The sequence below is a fragment of the Panicum virgatum genome, chromosome 1N (assembly GCF_016808335.1).
Source record: "Panicum virgatum strain AP13 chromosome 1N, P.virgatum_v5, whole genome shotgun sequence".
Taxonomy (NCBI): domain Eukaryota; kingdom Viridiplantae; phylum Streptophyta; class Magnoliopsida; order Poales; family Poaceae; genus Panicum; species Panicum virgatum.
The window spans coordinates 56397561-56415699 of NC_053145.1; the positions used below are offsets into that span (position 1 = coordinate 56397561).

The following is an 18139-nucleotide window of genomic DNA, read 5'->3' on the forward strand; positions in this document are numbered from 1 at the left end:
GAGCATCATAGGCTTACCAGCGACAGCGAGGCAGCGACCCATTTTGGGGGTTTTACTACTCTAAAAACCAACGGGGTGCTCGGCTGCTTGCAGTTTTGATTATCATCGTTGTGCTGCCGTGTCAGCAGAGTCGTTGGAGGCCGCTGTGATGATGGTTGGGCCGATGGAGAGCTGCAGCTTCATCTTCGCTGTCGCCGCGTTGGGTTCTTGAGAGAGCACTGCGATGCAGTCTAGAAATGTAAATGGGCTTTGCCAATTGGATGCAGTGCGGCGAGCGCGTCGATCAAAATAGCGACCAAGCTTGGAAATGTCAAGTAGACATGTTACATGTAGTAGCCTTTGTTGCTGCAGAGGTTTCTCAATGCTAATCCAGGTCGTAAACTTGAACGTGACGACAACCAAAATTGGCTGCAATTCGCCGCGTTGCTTATCTGAAAAAACAACTGCACTTCCAAATTTCTCAGTATAAAGTCGCCTGTTCAACGCTGCACATCATCAGTTCTTCAGCTGAATTCATCACTCAAAGCTTAGAAATTTTTCTGGCAAGTTTCACAAGCACCTCAAGATGCTCCGTCTAGGCGTAGCTGCTGCACTCGTGCTCGTCTTCTGCCACTTCTCGCCATCAGGCAGCACCGCGTGTCAGCTGCTACCCAGCTTCCCGCCGGCGGTCTTCTGCGTCGACGCCAACGGCTGCTGCAATTTCACCACCGTCCAGGCAGCTGTCGACGCAGTTCCGCCCAACAGCCAGAACCGGAGCATTGTGTGGATCAATTCTGGCATCTACTTGTAAGCATACATCAAACATTTACTCTAGCATGTGTTGATTCAACATGATGAACAGTATGATGTGATCACCTACATCTAGTCAAGAATGTTTTGAGTCGACTTCATGTACAGTAGCGATGTGAGCTGAGCTGATAATCGTGTGTCTGCGTTTCAGTGAGAAGGTGATTGTGAAGAAGCCGAACGTCACGTTTCAGGGACAAGGCCTGAAGGCGACCACGATCGTGTGGAACGACACGGCAAATTCTACACATCGAACACCCAAGAGCGCGTCTGTCCAGATCGATGCACCTGGCTTTGTTGCAAAAAACATTAGCTTCAAGGTATAACTGAATCTTTTATGCAATGATATGATGTTTCTCTTCAGCAAACATGGCAGGCCTGATGTTCTTTCTCTCATTTCTTTCATCAGAATGCAGCACCAGCTCCGAAACCTGGAGCTGTAGGTGCACAAGCTGTTGCCATAAGGATCAGCGGTGACATGGCAGCGTTCTGGGGCTGCGGCTTCTTTGGCGCCCAAGACACTCTTCTTGACGATCAATTCAGGCATTATTTCAAGGAATGCTTCATCGAAGGAAGCATCGACTTCATTTTCGGGGATGGACGGTCCTTGTACGAGGTGATTTTCACGCTGCTTTGCTATCTCAATGACCGGAGCATTCTGAGGTGTTAACCTGTTCAATTTTTCAGAACTGCAAGCTCAACAGCATCGCCGAAGAATTGCCCCAAGGCCAGCACTCGATCAACGGAGCAATCACGGCACAAGGTCGAAAGTTTCCAGATAACGATACCGGCTTTTCATTCGTCGGCTGCACCATCCAAGGCTCTGGTAATATCCTGCTCGGACGGGCGTGGGAAGCATACTCTCGCGTGGTCTTCGCGTACACCTACATGCCAGCCATCGTGGCATCAGAGGGATGGGACAACTGGGGCCAAGAGAACAGAAACAGGTTCTTGCTGTCAATTCATTTTGCGAGGACGTCTATGTTTTCAACTCACTTGCAACTCTACAGTCTACACCTCGATCGTGCTAAATTGTTTGTTCATGGATTCCCAGCACCGTCTTCTTCGGCGAGTACGGATGTCGCGGAGACGGCGCGAACATGGCGGGAAGGGTGCCGTATGCCAGGAAGCTCGACGACTCGCAAGCTCGTCCATTTCTCGACCAATCATACGTTGACGGCCACGAATGGCTGAAGCCATTCGACGACTTACTCATTGCCCCTGTCGCTACTCCTTGAATTGGTCGCAATACTCCTTGAACGCGTGTAAGTGTAAGATGTGAAACTCTGAATGTCTGAAAGACAACACTGGATACACAATGGATACTACAGGGTGCGCGATCCAAAAATCAAAGGCCACAATCGAGCCATTTGCCTGGCTGGGCTACCCAAATGACCACCGCCGAAGCCCAACTCCCCCGTTAACGGGCTACAGCCCAACACTACCGTGCCCCGCAGACCTTCCCCAACGGGCGCCGTGCTCGCGCTCCACGCCTCCGCGTTGCCACGAACACTTCCAATCTTCCCCTCGCCGGACTTCAGATACCTCCAGTGCTGCGCCACCGGCCGGCCAGTGGTCTGGGCGCTGGACAGGACTAAGGTTTTTTCAACCAAATCCTTATATTCCTTTCTTTCCAACAGGGGAGTTTGTGTGAAGGAAAGTGACAACATTTGGAAAACCAAAGTCCGTTTGAAAATAAATTTTTTCCTCTGGCAGATCGAGAATGATAGGCTTCCGACTGCATATGCTCTTAAAAAACGAGGGTGGCGAGGGAGTCATCTTTGTTGTTTATGTGGGCGAAAGGAGGATGTTAATCATGTTCTTTTTAGATGCTCCATGGCTCGGTTTATTTGGTGTGAAGTTCGGAAAGCCCTGGCAGGGAAAAACATCCCCACCTCCTGGGAGGACTGGCGGGGACCAGGGTTAACCAAACCGACCGGTCCGGTCAAACCGCCGCCCTCCGGTAGCGGTTTACCTGACCGGTTTGACCGGTAACCGGTGGAAACCGGTTGAATTCAAATCCAAATTCAAATAAATTCCGTGCAACCGGTTCCGACCGGTTTACCAGCCGGTTTGACCGGTTTACCGGTCGGTTTGACCGGTTTGAATTCAAATCCAAATTCAAAAGCTCCCGTGCAACCGGTTTACCGGCCGGTTTTACCGGTTTACCGACCGGTTTGACCGATTTACCGGCTGGTTTGACCGGTGGGCCTTAATGGGCCGGCCCATTTTTTCTTTTTCTTTTTTGATTTAACTTTAAATCCCTGCAAACTATACTAAATGAACGAATTTTTGAGAAAATTTGACACTATTAGATTCATTGCACCTTGAAGTATTTTTAGGAATTTTTCATTTTTTGAATTTAAATTTAAATTTTGAATTTTGACCGGTTGGGTACCGGACCAAACCGGAACCGGGCCGGACCGGTTTGACGGTAACCGGTCAAACCGGACCGGTTCCCACCGGTTTGGTGAACCTTGGCGGGGACTCCAGTTAGTCAATGAATTCAAATTACCAAAACGTTTTACTATGTTTCTTTTCTCCGATTTAGCATGGGCGCTTTGGAAAACTCGCAATAAAATGGCTATTGAGCACATCTACCCAACTCAAGCTATGCAGGTTCTTCACTTAGGTGTTTCTTTCATGCAGAAATGGCGGCCACTCTTAAAAGCTTCTGATCAAGAAAAGATGAAGGAGGTGGTGGACCGTCTGAAGCACTGGGCGATGAACTTCTGCCCGAGCGTAGCCTGCGTCTCAGATATTGAGGAGATCTGATTTTGTTTTGCTGTAATAGGGTTAATCCTACTCTGCTTGTTGGATTCTTCTGTTAAGCTGGTATCCCCAGCTCCTACTTGTGTACCTGTTAATTGCTTTTAATATAAAGCAGAGTTTTCTCCTTAAAAAAAATGGCCCCGCACTCCTCGGCGCCGCGTCGTCTCCGTCTCCGTCTCCGTCTCCGTCTCCGTGCCCGGTTCAAAACTCCTGCGCCGCCGACCCAAAATCCGCCAACGGCGGCAGCCACGACACGGCACGGAAACTCGGCCCGTTCTGTAGCGGCCCAACAAACCCCAAGACCCGCGTAGGACGCAACCCCTCCCGTCCCCACCAGTCCCCGAGATCTCCAACCCGAACCACCCACCCGCGCCGCTTGGATGGCCGCCAGCACCTCGCCGGCGACGGCGGCCTGGGCCTTCGCCGTCGCAACCTGCGTCAAGCTCCTCCTCGTCCCCACCTACCGCTCCACCGACTTCGACGTGCACCGCTACTGGCTCGCCCTCACGCACGCGCTCCCCGCCCGGCAGTGGTACACCGACGCCTCCTCCCAGTGGACTCTCGACTACCCGCCCTTCTTCGCCTACTTCTCCCGCCTCCTCGCCCTCCCCGCGCCGCTCGTCGACGCCACCCTCGTCTCAGTCCCCGTGCCCGACTCCCCGCCCTTCGCGCATCTCCTCTACCTCCGCCTCACCGTCGCTTTCTCCGATCTCCTCCTCCTCGGGTCCGTCCTCTTACTGGCGAGGGACGCGCGGCAGAGGCAGCGGCCATTCCTCGCTCTCGCGCTCGTCCTGTGGTCGCCGGCGCTGCTCGCTGTCGACCACATCCACTTCCAGTATAATGGATTCCTCATGGGGCTTCTGCTGCTTTCGCTATACTTTCTCGAGCAGGGGTGGGATCTTGCTGGGGGATTCGTGTTCGCTTCGTTGCTGTGCTCGAAGCACCTGTTCCTCGTGGCTGCGCCGGTGTACTTTTTGTATTTGTTCCGGCATTATTGCTGTGGCCGAGGTGTCGTGAAGGGGCTAGGAAGGCTGGTGCTGATGGGTGCTGGAGTGGCTGCTGTTTTTGCCGCAGCATTTACGCCCTTCGTGTACTATGGACAGGTGAGTAAGCTTGCTTGCTTGATTCAGTTTTGATGAAACAACTTGCTGTGTTGTCTCCATACAGTAATTAGTCAGTAATGCAATTACTTCAGTTATTTTGACCTTGAATCTGGTAGCAAAGGCTTAAAATTTAGTAGTGCACCATGTACCTGTTATTATCGAATTTCTTATGATAGGAACTCCAGCATGACCCTCCTAACAAGTAACATTGGTTTCAGCTGTGCAAATTTCTGTGGAGTTTGACTTGATAGATTGTTGGTTCTTTGTTATGTCTGCAAGCTCTGAATTAAAATGATGTTTCCATACAGCTTCCTGTCATGCAATTTCTGCATTTTTGTGCTATTAATCATTTTGCCAAATGAGTTTTTGAATTCTGGTTCTAGGATATTTGAATGTTTAGAATCTGCACTCTTAAACACTAGTTTGTATCGATAAACCTCAAAACTCATGGGGATTTTGTGGCTCCACTTTAACAATATGTATATCCATGTACCAGCCTTATTCTCAGTTTGACTTCATGATGGCATTCCCTATAATACAACATTGTATCTGCAATTTTCCTGGAGTTAATTGAAATGATTTGATGTTGAATCTGGTAAAGAATGCATAGAATTTAGTATTAGTAATGCACTGTGCAACAGTTTTATACTTTTATCTTCTTATGATATGTGTTTAAGCTTGCATCAAATCCCCTAGCATATCTATGAAATTTTCTTAGTAATACCATATTGTTCACCTTGGTCTATCTGCAACCTCTGAGTCAAATGGTCTTTCCATACGCAATTTACCATTGTGCTGTCCTGTTAATCCCATGTGCCAAATGAAGTCCTGCAGTCTTGTAGATATATGAATTTCCAGAGCTCTTGTCTCTTGAACTTAAGGGGTTGGATAAATTGAACTTTGTAGGAAGTTCAGTGCTAACCTTTATCAATATATGCCCATATGTCACACGTTTTATACTTTGTTTGGGTTAGCAATGGCATTCATAACACAAACATTGTCTGTAATATATGCCTTTTCTGTTCTGGACAATCCTCTCAACAAGGGCATTCATATATGTGGTATTTCTTTTTGACATGACTACAATTCTTACTGCACTAATAATTCTGCAGATCCAACAACTATTTAACCGATTGTTTCCCTTTGGTCGAGGCCTATGCCATGCTTACTGGGCTCCAAACTTTTGGGTATTCTATATAATACTTGACAAGGTCCTTGCATTTCTTCTTAGAAGACTAGGCTTCAATATTGCCATACCTGAAGCTTCATTTACCGGGGGCCTTGTTGGTGATTCATCTCCTTTTGCTGTTCTTCCCAAGGTTCTCTCGTCTACCATCAGTTCTTTGTTCCTTTTGTTTATTCCAATGGAACAAGATGGATGTATGATTTCATATCTGTGAACTTAATGGATTGCAGGTCACCCCAATTACTACGTTCTTATTGGTCCTACTTGCCATGACTCCTTGTCTTGTCAAAGCATTCTCAAATCCCCAACCCAAGCATATTATTAGATGGGTCTCATATGCTTGCACATGTGGATTTATGTTTGGATGGCATGTACATGAGAAGGCATCACTTCATTTCACTATCCCGCTTGCCCTAATTGCCATGGATAGCTTGAACGACGCCAGGCATTACTTTTTGCTGTCCATAGGTATGTTTTGCTCTTGGTTATACTTCAATATTTACTCAGTTCCACTTGCAACATTTCCTGAAAAAAAAATTTGGTGCCTTTTCTGTCCATGAAAAAAATATTCTTTTGCCATATTGCCCGCCTCAATATCTGCAATATTACCCATATTACCGAGTATGCTTTCTAGTAATACTATGATTGTGACGTCAGAAATGTGATAAGCCTAGCTAGTAGCTACAATTTAAATGCTGATCATTTGGTTAAACAAATTATGTCTGCAGTTTCATGCTACTCTCTATTCCCGCTGCTGTTTGAGAAACAAGAGTACCTGATAAAGGTGATGCTGCTGTTGACCTACGCTGCCCTCATGTGGGTAGGTTTTACATCCCATTTTGCTGCAAACTCTGACCAGGAAGGAAAGAAAGTAAATCGGTCAGGCAGCACAGTGAAGAAGAATGGCTTCATTGGATGGATTGGTTTAAGCTATCTTTTGGGAATTGCAGCTATAGAGTTATGGTCTCGAGTATTGCACCATCATGTATTTGGCGATAGACTCCCCTTCCTACCGCTCATTATGGTGTCATTCTATTGTGGAGTCGGAATGATGTACTCCTGGATGTGGCAGCTCATATATATAGTCAGACATACATGATATAACTGGTGATATATAGAAACATTCACTTGCCTTTCTTTGGTTGAGACTAACTGGGATGACATGCTGCCTGGACTAATGCATCTGACAAACATTGTCATGACTGGGACGGCCTTCTTATAGTTTCTGAAGTCATAGTTTGTTTGAAAGAAATTTTGTAGATGTGGTGATCGTGTCATGATGTAATGTCTTTTTGGAGATGTGTGATAGTGTCATGATGTAATGTCACTTTCTGTAACAGAGCTGTATGTATCAGCCTGCTTCAAAGGTCGGTTCCTTTTGTTCCCCTCATTTTTATGATTTTCATAACTTCGTACTGCGTCGAGCAATTGTGTGTATGATGATGTATGTACGATTCAATTTCATAGGAAGAAATGAAAATAAATAGGATGTATGATCTTTTTGTTATGGTGCTGCTTGCATGCCTCTTTCATTCGTGACAATGGACATGTAAATCTGCCTATGCTCATGAATGCTTCATAAGTGCATCCTGATTGAGTTTGCAAAACGCCCTTCTGCGACGATGATGAACGCCGAGCTGGCTAACACTTAAGTGATGCAAGCGAGTTGACGATTGCTCCACCGGCGTGCTCGTAGTCTATTTCTGTTTTCTTGATGGCATCCTGCTGCTGCGTGTTCTCTGCTCAGCTAACTTCCATTTGCTACTAGTAGTTTGCCAACGCCACATTTGCAGAGTGCTAGTCGCGGAGTTGCCAGAGCTGCACGTCTGCTGATCCTGAAGTAAATGAGTGCACGGCAAGGGGCTCGCAAGTTCGGCCGCCGTCTATGGCTCCAGTGCCTCCGGCACAACTCGACGAAGACAAATCAGGAGATCACCCGGCCCAGGTTGAGGATGGAGCAAGTCGAAGCGATTCGACAAACTATGGCAGCAGTTCAGAACACCAGATACGCGCCAGTCTGATGAACCTTTGCTCTCAGCAGAAAAGGATGCGTGATTACACTCCTGCTGACTGCTCTGATGTGCAAAGCTAAAACTTATCCGGACGATATTGAAATAAAAGAAAAAAGAAAAGAGCTGCTGACTGCTCTGATGTGCAAAGCTAAAACTTATCCGGACGATATTGAAATAAAAGAAAAAAGAAAAGAGATGAAAGAGGTGAAGAACAAAAAAAAACGGAAAGGTAAAAATGAGACGACGAGAAAAAAAGGCCGGAAAACCCATTGAAATTTATCAGAGCCAGGTTTCGATCCTGGGACCTGTGGGTTATGGGCCCACCACGCTTCCGCTGCGCCACTCTGATCTTTGTGATAGGCTTACAGTTAAAATTTATATATACTTTTCTGGGTTAGTAGTCAGCAGCATGTAGTTTTTGTTTGTTTGAAAGACAGCGAGGATTTATTAGAACTTACACTAAAATTTCATGGATCACGTAACATCATTAAGTCGCACTTGCTAGCTTCACCGCGTATGTCACAGGTAACCGTCTTCGAAACCGTGATGCTGATTCTATGCATCCAACAGCATTCTCACATAAGCCTCCCTTAAACTTTTCAAAAAAAAAAAACATAAGCCTCTTTTAAACTTGGCATCCACGGCACAAAAACGAAAAAACAAAGAGCTCGACAAACAAAAGCCAAAGTGAAACGCTGACTCCTTTTTGCCCTGATCTCAAGCCTACCTAAATCGCCGATCACCTACGGGCTTACTACCAACATCTCAGCCTTTTCTCCAGTTGTCCAGAAACCCAAAAAGGCGCCCGGACACTTGCTTTCCTCTTTCCACCGTCCCGGATTAGGATGTTCACGTTCTTGGTGAACAACAAGTTGCAGTCTCGCAGTCATGTTTGACTCGTTTACCTTCACAAAAGCTCTCTCAGACACACATAAAACTTGCATGGACCAGCTACTTGTGAAGCTACTTGTGAAGCAGAATCATGGAGCCAAGCTGCAGTCACCAGTCAGCCACGGTTCCTGGATTTTCCGTATGGGTCCAAACGCCTGAAAGCTCATGGGCTCTGTGGCAGCATCTGGTGATCGGCGACGGGTGATGTCATGGGGAATTAAGTCACATGAGAAGACGCGTCACCTCGCCTGGATTTGCATCCGCCCTTCCAAGCAACCGGTAGTGACAATATTGTAGCTGGTAGTAAAACCCCGTGTTCAGAGTCGCGATTGTGACTGTAATTTTGTTTAATCTTCAGGAAAGTTAACATCACGTGTTGTTAACATTCACACCAGGTGGTACTCCGGACAGGGATCAAGCAATTGACTAACCAAGAGTCGTTGGCCGGCTGCGTTGCCTTGCACGTCAGCAGATCACCTTCTATGAAGCTGTTACCACGTCGGTATTAGGATAAGATTTGCATTGCTAGTCAAGAATTCGATTTGATGATGGCGAGTAAACACGCGGTTGTCAAAGGTTCAGTTTCACGGCAGGTAAACTGAACGCGCCCCTGGAGCAAAATTCAGCAGAATGAAGGGCTCCGGCAGGGTACAGTTTCAGAGCCCTTTTCTGCTCCATTGGATGGGATTATGGGGAGGGGTGCAAGAAAATAAAAAAGGAAAAGGCAAACATGCAAAGAGATAGCAGCCGTATTCTCGAGTATCATATGGACCGTTCGGTTGTTCTTGACAACTTCCATCATGACATCATAGCCCTGGGAGTATTGTTCAAAGACCAAAAGGTTACGCTGCAGGCAAGTGCAACTTGCTGCTGATGTCCATCATGCCATGGCATCAGGGATGAGCGAATGAGCTGGGAGAGAGAGGGGGGGGGGACCGGAAAGACAGGAGGATCTTGTGAATCATGAGGCATGGAAGAAGGAACAAGAACTCAAATTGAGCACCAAACAGCTGCCTGCTTCCCAGGATTCTCAATTCTCATGTCTCAAATGGCATGACTGCCTGAGGTATCCAAGAAAATGCAATGCAGGCCTGCCTTGAAGCTGCAGCCTTAGCATTGTTGGTCACCAAATTTTTTTTATAAGAATTGGCATATGTCATCTAGTGCAAGCAGCAGGCAGCGCTTTCTTCTGGTCCATAATAACAGAAAAGAACAGGGAATCATCTTTTGCACTTTTTTGGCTACTTATAAAAGTGTAAATGTGATCATAGTTCAAAAAAGTGCAAATGTGTAGTAGAACCGGTGGACACTAAGTTCAGCAAGTCCAAGTGCGATCTTACTGTAAAAAAAGGGACTCACTTTTACTATATGGTGCAAGTACTACTAGCCAGTACCAGTAGGAGCTAACGGCATTTCACATCTCAAGAACAGATTCCAAATGGAACCACGCACTCGATCCAGAGCCAGTACGAACCATCGGTATTGGCAGCAAATTTGACCGTTAATGACATCATAAACAACAACAAAATTGGCCAATCTCGATCGTGTCAAAGAAAATTGACGGTGCCTCACCCTCACACACCTCGGTGCCGGATCCCTAGGCCCCCTGCGCTGCCCTGCCGGCAACATGAGAAGAAGAAGAAGCTGTAGAAACATCAAGCAGAGGCTTGTGTTGCATTGCACTGTTTGCCCATACTTTAATCCTCTCGAAGAACCTAGCATGCTCGCAAATACTACAATATTCCTGAACTCCTCCCGGTTCCAATGCCCCATGGATGATGGCATTAAACAAGGCCAAGACGCACTAATCTAACTTTGTTTGTTTGTTTGTTTGTTTGTTCTCATGCTCCCGGCCACGGCGAATCGGCGATGTGATGGGTGCGTTGTGGCTTGCTGCTTTGGAATTTCTCCGGGGGCCCGGATGGGAGGACAAAGAACAAGGTTGTAGTGTGTCTCAAGGCATCTCTAGCTCCGTAACTTATGCAGCTAGCTTATCCATGCCAGCCCTCTCGGCCCCAGGTTATGTTTGCGTCAAAGGTTTTGAAGTTTTCTGCACAAGGGACAAGGCACAAGATTACAAATCCTGGGGCACCTCGAATTTGTGCGCATGTTTTCCCATATTGACCTATGCGGACTCTAAACACAAGCCTAGTGACATAGAATGCCTATAATTGTGTGGTAATTAACATCAGAATTACAGGCCGGTTGACACATGGTCGGCAACGGCAAGTATACAGCTTCTCAGGAGGGGGAAATAAACTTGACCATTCTACTTCTAGAAATCAGCATTGGTCACCAGATCCAGGCAAGCAGTTACAGCATTGCTTGGTTAAAAAAAAACTGTGCATGTAAATTTTTCTTCGATGAAATAAATACTGTTACCTCGATGCTAATGGATGTCGTGTACGATGGAATTCCGATTGATCCGTGCAAGGACGCGAGAGGTTGGGCGGTTGAATCCTCTTGCCCCGTGCCGGGTAGTAGTACAGGTCCGATCCACCAGCTCCCACTGTTAGGCTTTACGATACGGGAGGCAGCATGGACAAACAAGGGTTAATTCTTGGGGCCATGCATGCACCATTGCAGGCTGCTCACCGTAGTCGCCGCCGTGCATTCAGATCTGCACCAACTTCAATTTGTGTGCGCGCGCCGGCGGCCACGGCAGCTGTGTGGCACATCACACCTCGCGCTGCGTATCTACGCCTGTTCCCTGGAAGGCTGGAAAAGATACCGCATGAACTCCTTCAATTGTTGGAACAGGCTAACAGCATGAGGTTATCCAAGTGTTGGGACCCTTTTAAGTTAGCATGATGTTCCAGACACGACGACGACTCTGGGCCATGGTGGCTATACATACATCAGATGCCAAGTGGTCGATCGAATCCCACCAATAGTGCTTGGGCAACTGGTGGCGAGCTACAACTCAAAACATGGACCCAGTTCAAAAAATAACATAATATTATAAAGTATATTTCACAATAAATCCATTCCATAAGAAGGTTTCAAGCATTCTTATTTTCTAAAAAATATAAAATTGCTGCTCGGCAGCTTGTCACTGACAATAAACATAATCGCAAAAGGATGTCAAAGTTCTTGTGCGAACCCCTAATTCTGCAGTGGAATGAGATAGTGTAGAGGTTAGTATATTAATATAGTATATATATGAGAGTTTGTATCTTATAATCTGTTTTGTCACCAGTGTGTTAGATCTCCTGTTCATCAATGCTTCGCAAAGAAAAAAAAGATTTCCTGTTCATTCCTCTGGGCAAAAATAACCATCCAAACAGAAACGCTACGATTGATTAATTAATGAGAATGGAACATGACATGTTCAACAACTTCCACTGAAGTATTGGTATTACAGAGCACCAATGAAACCTGCCGACGCGCTTTGCAGATACTATACGAGCAGTATTAATTTATCCAATCCGATGCAAACATTTGCATCACACATCGGCATTTACATGCGCTCGTCGAAGTGCATGTGAGGCAATTAAGTGATGAGGAGACAGCTAGCATATCTCGCTGTGCTTGCTGGATGCTAAAAAATAATTCCACGCCTATTCCTGATTAATCGGTCATGGAATTATCCGTACGTGATATCGTAGAGATGATAATATATAGTTTCCTGTGCTCGCTGCTCTGTAGCCAGTACTAGTACACTGCAGGTTTTACCGGCGCATTATTATTTCTAGCGGCACGACGCTCTCCTACCCCCAACAACCACTCTATGCATGTGCAAGAGAATTAGGAAATGGCTAAACAATTCCAGGTCAAATTCCAACATGGTCTCCAAATCATTTTTAACGATTGCGAGTGGATTGTTTAGTCAATGCAAAATTATCGAGGTAGCTGGTATCATAACTGACAGATCGGTTGTCAACATAGTATAGGCATGCCTCTGGATACATAAGTATACATATAACTATCGACCTAGCCAAATAATTGAGAGATTTTTTTAAAAAAATTAATTATGTGGGCTCTTACATTTACCAATACCAAGCATATTTCTTCAACAACAAAAAAACAGACAGAGTTACTCCAGCATATAGAAGAGGGGAATCTAAATAAATCCAAAAGACCTTTTCTTCTAGATTTGCTGGTAAATAAATCCTCATAGTAGGGCAATCCCAACTCAAGACACCACTAGTAGTTTCTATACTTACTATGTCATATAGACATTACTCATAGAAACTACATCCCAATGAATGATTTCTTCGAAATAAAATGTTATCTAATCATATTTCTTCTCTCTCTTTTCTCCCTCCAATCACATCTTCTTTTGTCTTGGTTTTTGCATAGATTTGGTTTCTTGCATGAGATCCGATTTCTTCATGTTTTTTCTTCTTTTCTCATTAACTCACCTGTCAACTCAGTTTTTTGCTTATGTGGCATTATATTTAATGCTATAAAAACCAGCTGAGTTGGACGGCTGATACTGCCGTACAGGCCATGAGTGCAGTGAAAGCAAGGGGCCCACGAGGTTGATACGTGTCTGATGGAGTCCATAAATTCTCATGGACGAGATGTTATGGCAGCAGCATGGCACGTACCGAGAGCGTACCAGCAGGGGCATTACATTGCTCAGAGTACTTCTGCTCGATTGATCTGACGGTATTGCTCCCTATAGAGCCCTGTTTAATCTCGCAGCCCGACACACACACACACACAAAAGGTTACCGCAGTGCAAGTACGTTTTTCTTTGACCAAACAGGTTAATCGCACGAGTTAATCAATTCAACCGCGAGCAAACACTTCGTTGATCCGTAGAGCGAGAGGTCTGGATCGCTGGCTAGGGTTTTACCACACAGTACACGAGCTAGCTTAGGCACTGCTGCCGCTAGTGATCTGATGCGAATTCATGGCTGATTTGATGGAACTAATTCTGCCTCAACTGATCTCTTGTCGGTGCTGTTATCCTAGCTCGCGATCGTAGCCTGTTCGGCACATTGCGCGTGCTGCGCATGATCGGAAAAGGGCCTGAGCAGCTTCTTCCTGAAGCACCCCTGGGTTAGCCTGGCCCTGGCCTTTTTGAGGTGCATGCAGCTTCCCAAGTAAGCCCCATAGATTGTGTCTGATCCAAAAGCTGATTGGATGTAGACCCCGAAAACATAAGGTTCTTTTCTCTGCCCACACGGCTCAGTTGCTGATAGTCAACAATGAATATTAGCACAAGGGGTTCTTCAGAGAACATTATCAGAATTAAGAAGGTGCATTGGAATCTAATGATGTACGCCTGTACCTAAGAGGTGCTTAGCAAAAAGAAAAACAGGATGCTGGGGAAAGACGTCGTCCCCGGGGGTTTTGGACTGAGAATGGTAGCAAGATGATGACTCGAACAGAAACCAGGTAGTTGCAACCTTTGTTACCTGGCTACCAGTAGGCATGCTCCATTCTTGCCTCCATGAGACATCAAGGCATTCATCCAAAGGAATTAAAGCTTAGTTGAAGCAATTTTTTTCCTGGTGTCCTATTGCTGTTCTGTTATCTTCATCTATCTTTCTAAGCCATTTACATTTTTTTTGGTGTTGTGAATTGTGACACTTTGCTTGCCATGGATGATGTTAGATACTAGACAGTGATTGATCCATTACTTTGCAGGACAAGCTGCCAATTCATTGTCAAGTGTGTGCTGTGTAGGGGTGGCTAGTTACTTTGCCAAATGATCAAAGTGCATGCATTAACTTATCTTGAGACATCATTTGAAGGGATATGGAGCCCTAATATACTGGCGGTAAATACTATCCTTTACGCTGAAGGAAAATCATAGGGGTCGCTCTTCTTTTCGGAAACGGAAAAACTACATCGAGAGCCCTCTCGATGTAGGCTTATCTCGAGAGCCCCCTTCCTACTTCCTTGAGCACACAGGAGGAAGTAACAAATTGAGAACGCAGCTGCTCAACGGCACTTGCCATCTTCTCCAGCGACGGAATGGGCGGGAGGTGGGCAGGGCGGTCGGCGGCGGGGCCGCCGCCGGCTGCGGGTGGCGGTGGAGGCCGGCGGGGTTAGGGTTCTGGGTTTCTGGGGTTGGGGTAGCTCCATGGCCGGCGACCTTAGAGGGATGGTCGTGGGCGGCGGCCAGCCCGGCGGAGGAGGCGGATTGTGGGCGGCGAGGCCGGTGGCGATGGCACCGCGCGGGCGGGTGGTGGTGGACAACTGGTGGGCGGGGTCGGTGGCGGGGGCGAGCGGTGGAGGTGGCCGGGATGGGGGAGGGGAGGGGAAGAGGTTGGAGCAGGGCGGCGCTTGCCGGCGTCGGAGGCGACGCCGGCGAGGCGGGCGGCAAGGGCGAGGCGGGGGTGCTCCTCCGACGCTGGCGAGGCGGGCGACAGGGGCGAGGCGGGAGTGGGGGCGGCACAAGTTCGGGCGACAAGGTGGGCGGCGGGGGCGGTGGCTCCGCGCGCCGGAGCCAGTTGGACGGCGGCGGGGGTCGAGGTGGGCAGGCGAGGATGCGGATGGAGGCGGCATGGAGGAGCACGAGAGGAAGACGATGCGGGAGGTAAGTGATAAGGTGGGACCCACGCGGCAGGGGTAACGCGAGAGCCCGAGCTCTCAGTGTAGAGCTAATGCGAGAGGGCTCTGCACATAGTTGCCTCCGCATGGGGGTATGATATGGTCTGACCACAGGAAAAAGTTATTCAAAGCTTATAAGCATACTACACAATGATATTATTTCGCAAAGATGGTGCAATTTCGCGTGGTCGGTCTCGGTAGTATTCATGATGGGTATTCGGAAAACAGTGGCCGCACATTGTAGAAAAACACTTCCGTGACCAGATCGACCAAGTAGCTTGAGAGAAAAACGTACTAGAGCAAGCCACAATCCCCTGGAAATTACAACAACCGGCACCAAGAAAGTTCATTTGACTTTAATTGCGAATTATAATTAACAAGAGCAATTGGTTGAGTTGAGTCATCGACTAAACTACAGCCGGTTGACCTTACTTGAGCAATTTTGCTACACCTCACACTCACACCCCGAAAGAGAGAAGTTCAGCACAAATCCCAGATGAGCAATGAAAATCTTGTAGATGAGAAACTGAAAAAAGGTGTCACATCCTCAGCTTCCTGTGAGCCACCCACGCTGTGATCTACTACCAATGCAAGACTACAATTCCATTACTCCTAGTAGTAGAGGTTCTTGTCCTGTTTCCTCCTCCCACCTCAGCGGGCAGGAGCTCATCTCTTACCTATGGCTGCAGCGGCTGCTGCCCCCCGTCCACCACGCCACGCACTCCAAAACCCATAAATAAAAGGCGCGAGGCCACACACGCAGCAGGCCGCCTTAAGCACCCCCACCCCCACCCCTCTCGTGGGCTGCGGCTGCTCCCCCCGTCATGGACGCCCTCCCGCCGCCCGCCGCCGGCGACCCGTTCTCGGCCACCCTCCCGCCGTCATTGCCGTCCCCGCCCCCGCCCCCGCCCCCGCCGTCGTCGTCGTCGTCGCTCAACCTCTCCCCGTCCCTGCTCATCATAGCCGCGCTGCTGGCGTTCGTCTTCTGCGCCTCCGTGTCGATCCACTTCCTCCTCCGCTGCCTCGCCCGCTCGTCGTCGCACCCGTCCCCGAGCCCGTTCCCGGTCAGGGCGCGCCGCGCGTCCGGGGCGGAGGCGGAGGAGGTGGGGGCGGGGTCCGGAAGGAGGAGCGCCGCGGCGGTGGGGCCGGAGGAGGCGCATGCCGCGGAGCCGGTGGACGACGAGAAGGAGCGACTGATCGCGTCGCTGCCGCTGTTCACCATGGCGTCGGCGCTGGCGGCGCTGCCCAAGAGCTCCCCGGACTGCGCCGTCTGCCTCTCGCCCTTCTCGCCAGACGCCGAGCTGCGGCTGCTCCCGGCGTGCCGCCACGCGTTCCACGCCGCCTGCGTCGACGCCTGGCTCCGCACCACCCCGTCGTGCCCGCTCTGCCGCGCCGCCGTCTCGCTCCCGCACCCGCCGCTCCCCACCGCGGCGCCCGCCGCCGCCGCGGGGCCGGGCGCGCAGGAGCCGCTCGACGCGCGGGTCGGCAGCAGCAACAACAACTCGAGGAGCTTCCGCGTGGAGATCGGCAGCGTGAGCAACCGCCGCTCCTCCGCCGCGGGCGACGACCGCCGTACCTACTCGCTCGGCTCCTTCGACTACCGCGTCGACGAGGAGGTGGAGGCCGTGGTGTCCCGCATCACCCGCCCCGCGGTGTCGGCGGCGGCCAAGTCGGCGACCCACGAGGCCGCGCCGGCGACCCCCGGCGAGGCGCTGGCGGAGGCGGCGGGGTCCCGCGGGTGGCTGCGCGAGTACGTCGACCGCCTCGCCTCCTCGGCGTCGTCCCTCTCCGGGCGGTGGAGCGCGCGGTGGAGCCAGGGGCACCACAGCGCGCGGTGGAGCCAGGGCCACGGCCACCACAGCCGCAGCCAGAGCCAGAGCCACCAGCCCGACGACTCGTGGCGGTGGGACCCCGAGGCGGCGGCGGGGGCGGCGATGCACCGCGCGCCGGACGAGGAGGAGCCCGGGTTCGTGGCCCTGTACCGTTGGATCGTCGGGGTATAGCCAGCTGTAATTACGGGACCTCACGAGGGCGTTTTTGCCAACTCCTTCCGTATTCTTTCTTTCTTTTCTACGTATTTAGGACTCCGTTGTAAAAACACAACAAACATCCAGGACCCCAAGGTGAGCGAGAGTTTATCGTCTCCGAAGCTTCTTCCATTCCGTTCATCGATTTGTTCGTTGGCTGTGTTTAGATGAGGCGAAAAGGGGAGAAAAAGTCACATCAGTCATTGTAGCACACTGTAGCACTTTTCGTTTGTTCGTGGTAAATATTGTTCTACTATGACCTAACTAGGCTCAAAAGATTCGTCTCGCAACGTACATCAAAACTATGCAATTATTTTTTTTATTTAACTACATTTAGTACTCCATGCATGAGTTATTTGTTATATTTAATGTTTTGATGTGATAGGAGATGTGATGGATGTGATGGAAAGTTACTCCATGCATGAGTTATTTGTTATATTTAATGTTTTGATGTGATAGGAGATGTGATGGATGTGATGGAAAGTTTGGAAATTTGTTGGAAACTAAACACACCCGTTGTTGTTTTCTGGAGCTGCCAAATGCAATGCGATTTTGGAATTTGAGCTAACCGAACCAGGAGAGGCCAGGCCAGGGAAACCGTGCGGCAACGTGCTTCTTCCTCTCTATGCCTCGCAGCTGGTTGGGTCGTCCTCTCCTCTGAGACCGAGGTGGTGGTGCCATGGTGGATTGGTGGTGGTGCGCGTGTGGTTGTCACTTGTGTGGCACCCATTCCATCCATCCATCCATGGACGAACTAGTGCGCTGCAGTCTGCAGACTGCCACCAGACTCTCAGTCAGTCGTGTCCACTGCCCAGCAACAGATACGTGGGCCTTGTTTGGATGCGAATCCTA

The 18139-nt window shown here is 49.0% G+C and overlaps 3 protein-coding genes and 1 non-coding gene across 4 annotated transcripts; 3 read left to right on the forward strand and 1 right to left on the reverse strand.

Annotated features, from left to right (window-relative positions):
• Positions 1-565: 565 nt before the first annotated feature.
• LOC120653702 (probable pectinesterase 8) lies at positions 566-3561 on the forward strand. Its single transcript, XM_039931386.1, has 6 exons — positions 566-786; positions 941-1106; positions 1196-1402; positions 1474-1733; positions 1841-2009; positions 3436-3561. Exons 1-6 carry the CDS (start codon positions 566-568, stop codon positions 3559-3561), a joined length of 1149 nt encoding a protein of 382 aa, XP_039787320.1.
• A 306-nt stretch (positions 3562-3867) lies between these two features.
• On the forward strand, positions 3868-7349 carry LOC120656847 (probable dolichyl pyrophosphate Glc1Man9GlcNAc2 alpha-1,3-glucosyltransferase). The gene is made up of 4 exons (XM_039935037.1): positions 3868-4661; positions 5774-5980; positions 6078-6315; positions 6576-7349. The coding sequence occupies exons 1-4, from the start codon at positions 3939-3941 to the stop codon at positions 6944-6946; spliced, it is 1539 nt and encodes a 512-aa protein (XP_039790971.1). The 5' UTR covers positions 3868-3938; the 3' UTR covers positions 6947-7349.
• Positions 7350-8136: 787 nt separating this feature from the next.
• Positions 8137-8208, reverse strand: TRNAM-CAU. The gene has a single exon. It is a non-coding gene; the product is annotated as a tRNA-Met (tRNA).
• A 7479-nt stretch (positions 8209-15687) lies between these two features.
• On the forward strand, positions 15688-17551 carry LOC120656848 (E3 ubiquitin-protein ligase ATL4-like). Its single transcript, XM_039935038.1, has one exon. The coding sequence runs from the start codon at positions 16085-16087 to the stop codon at positions 17261-17263; it is 1179 nt and encodes a 392-aa protein (XP_039790972.1). The 5' UTR covers positions 15688-16084; the 3' UTR covers positions 17264-17551.
• The last annotated feature ends 588 nt before the right edge of the window (positions 17552-18139 follow it).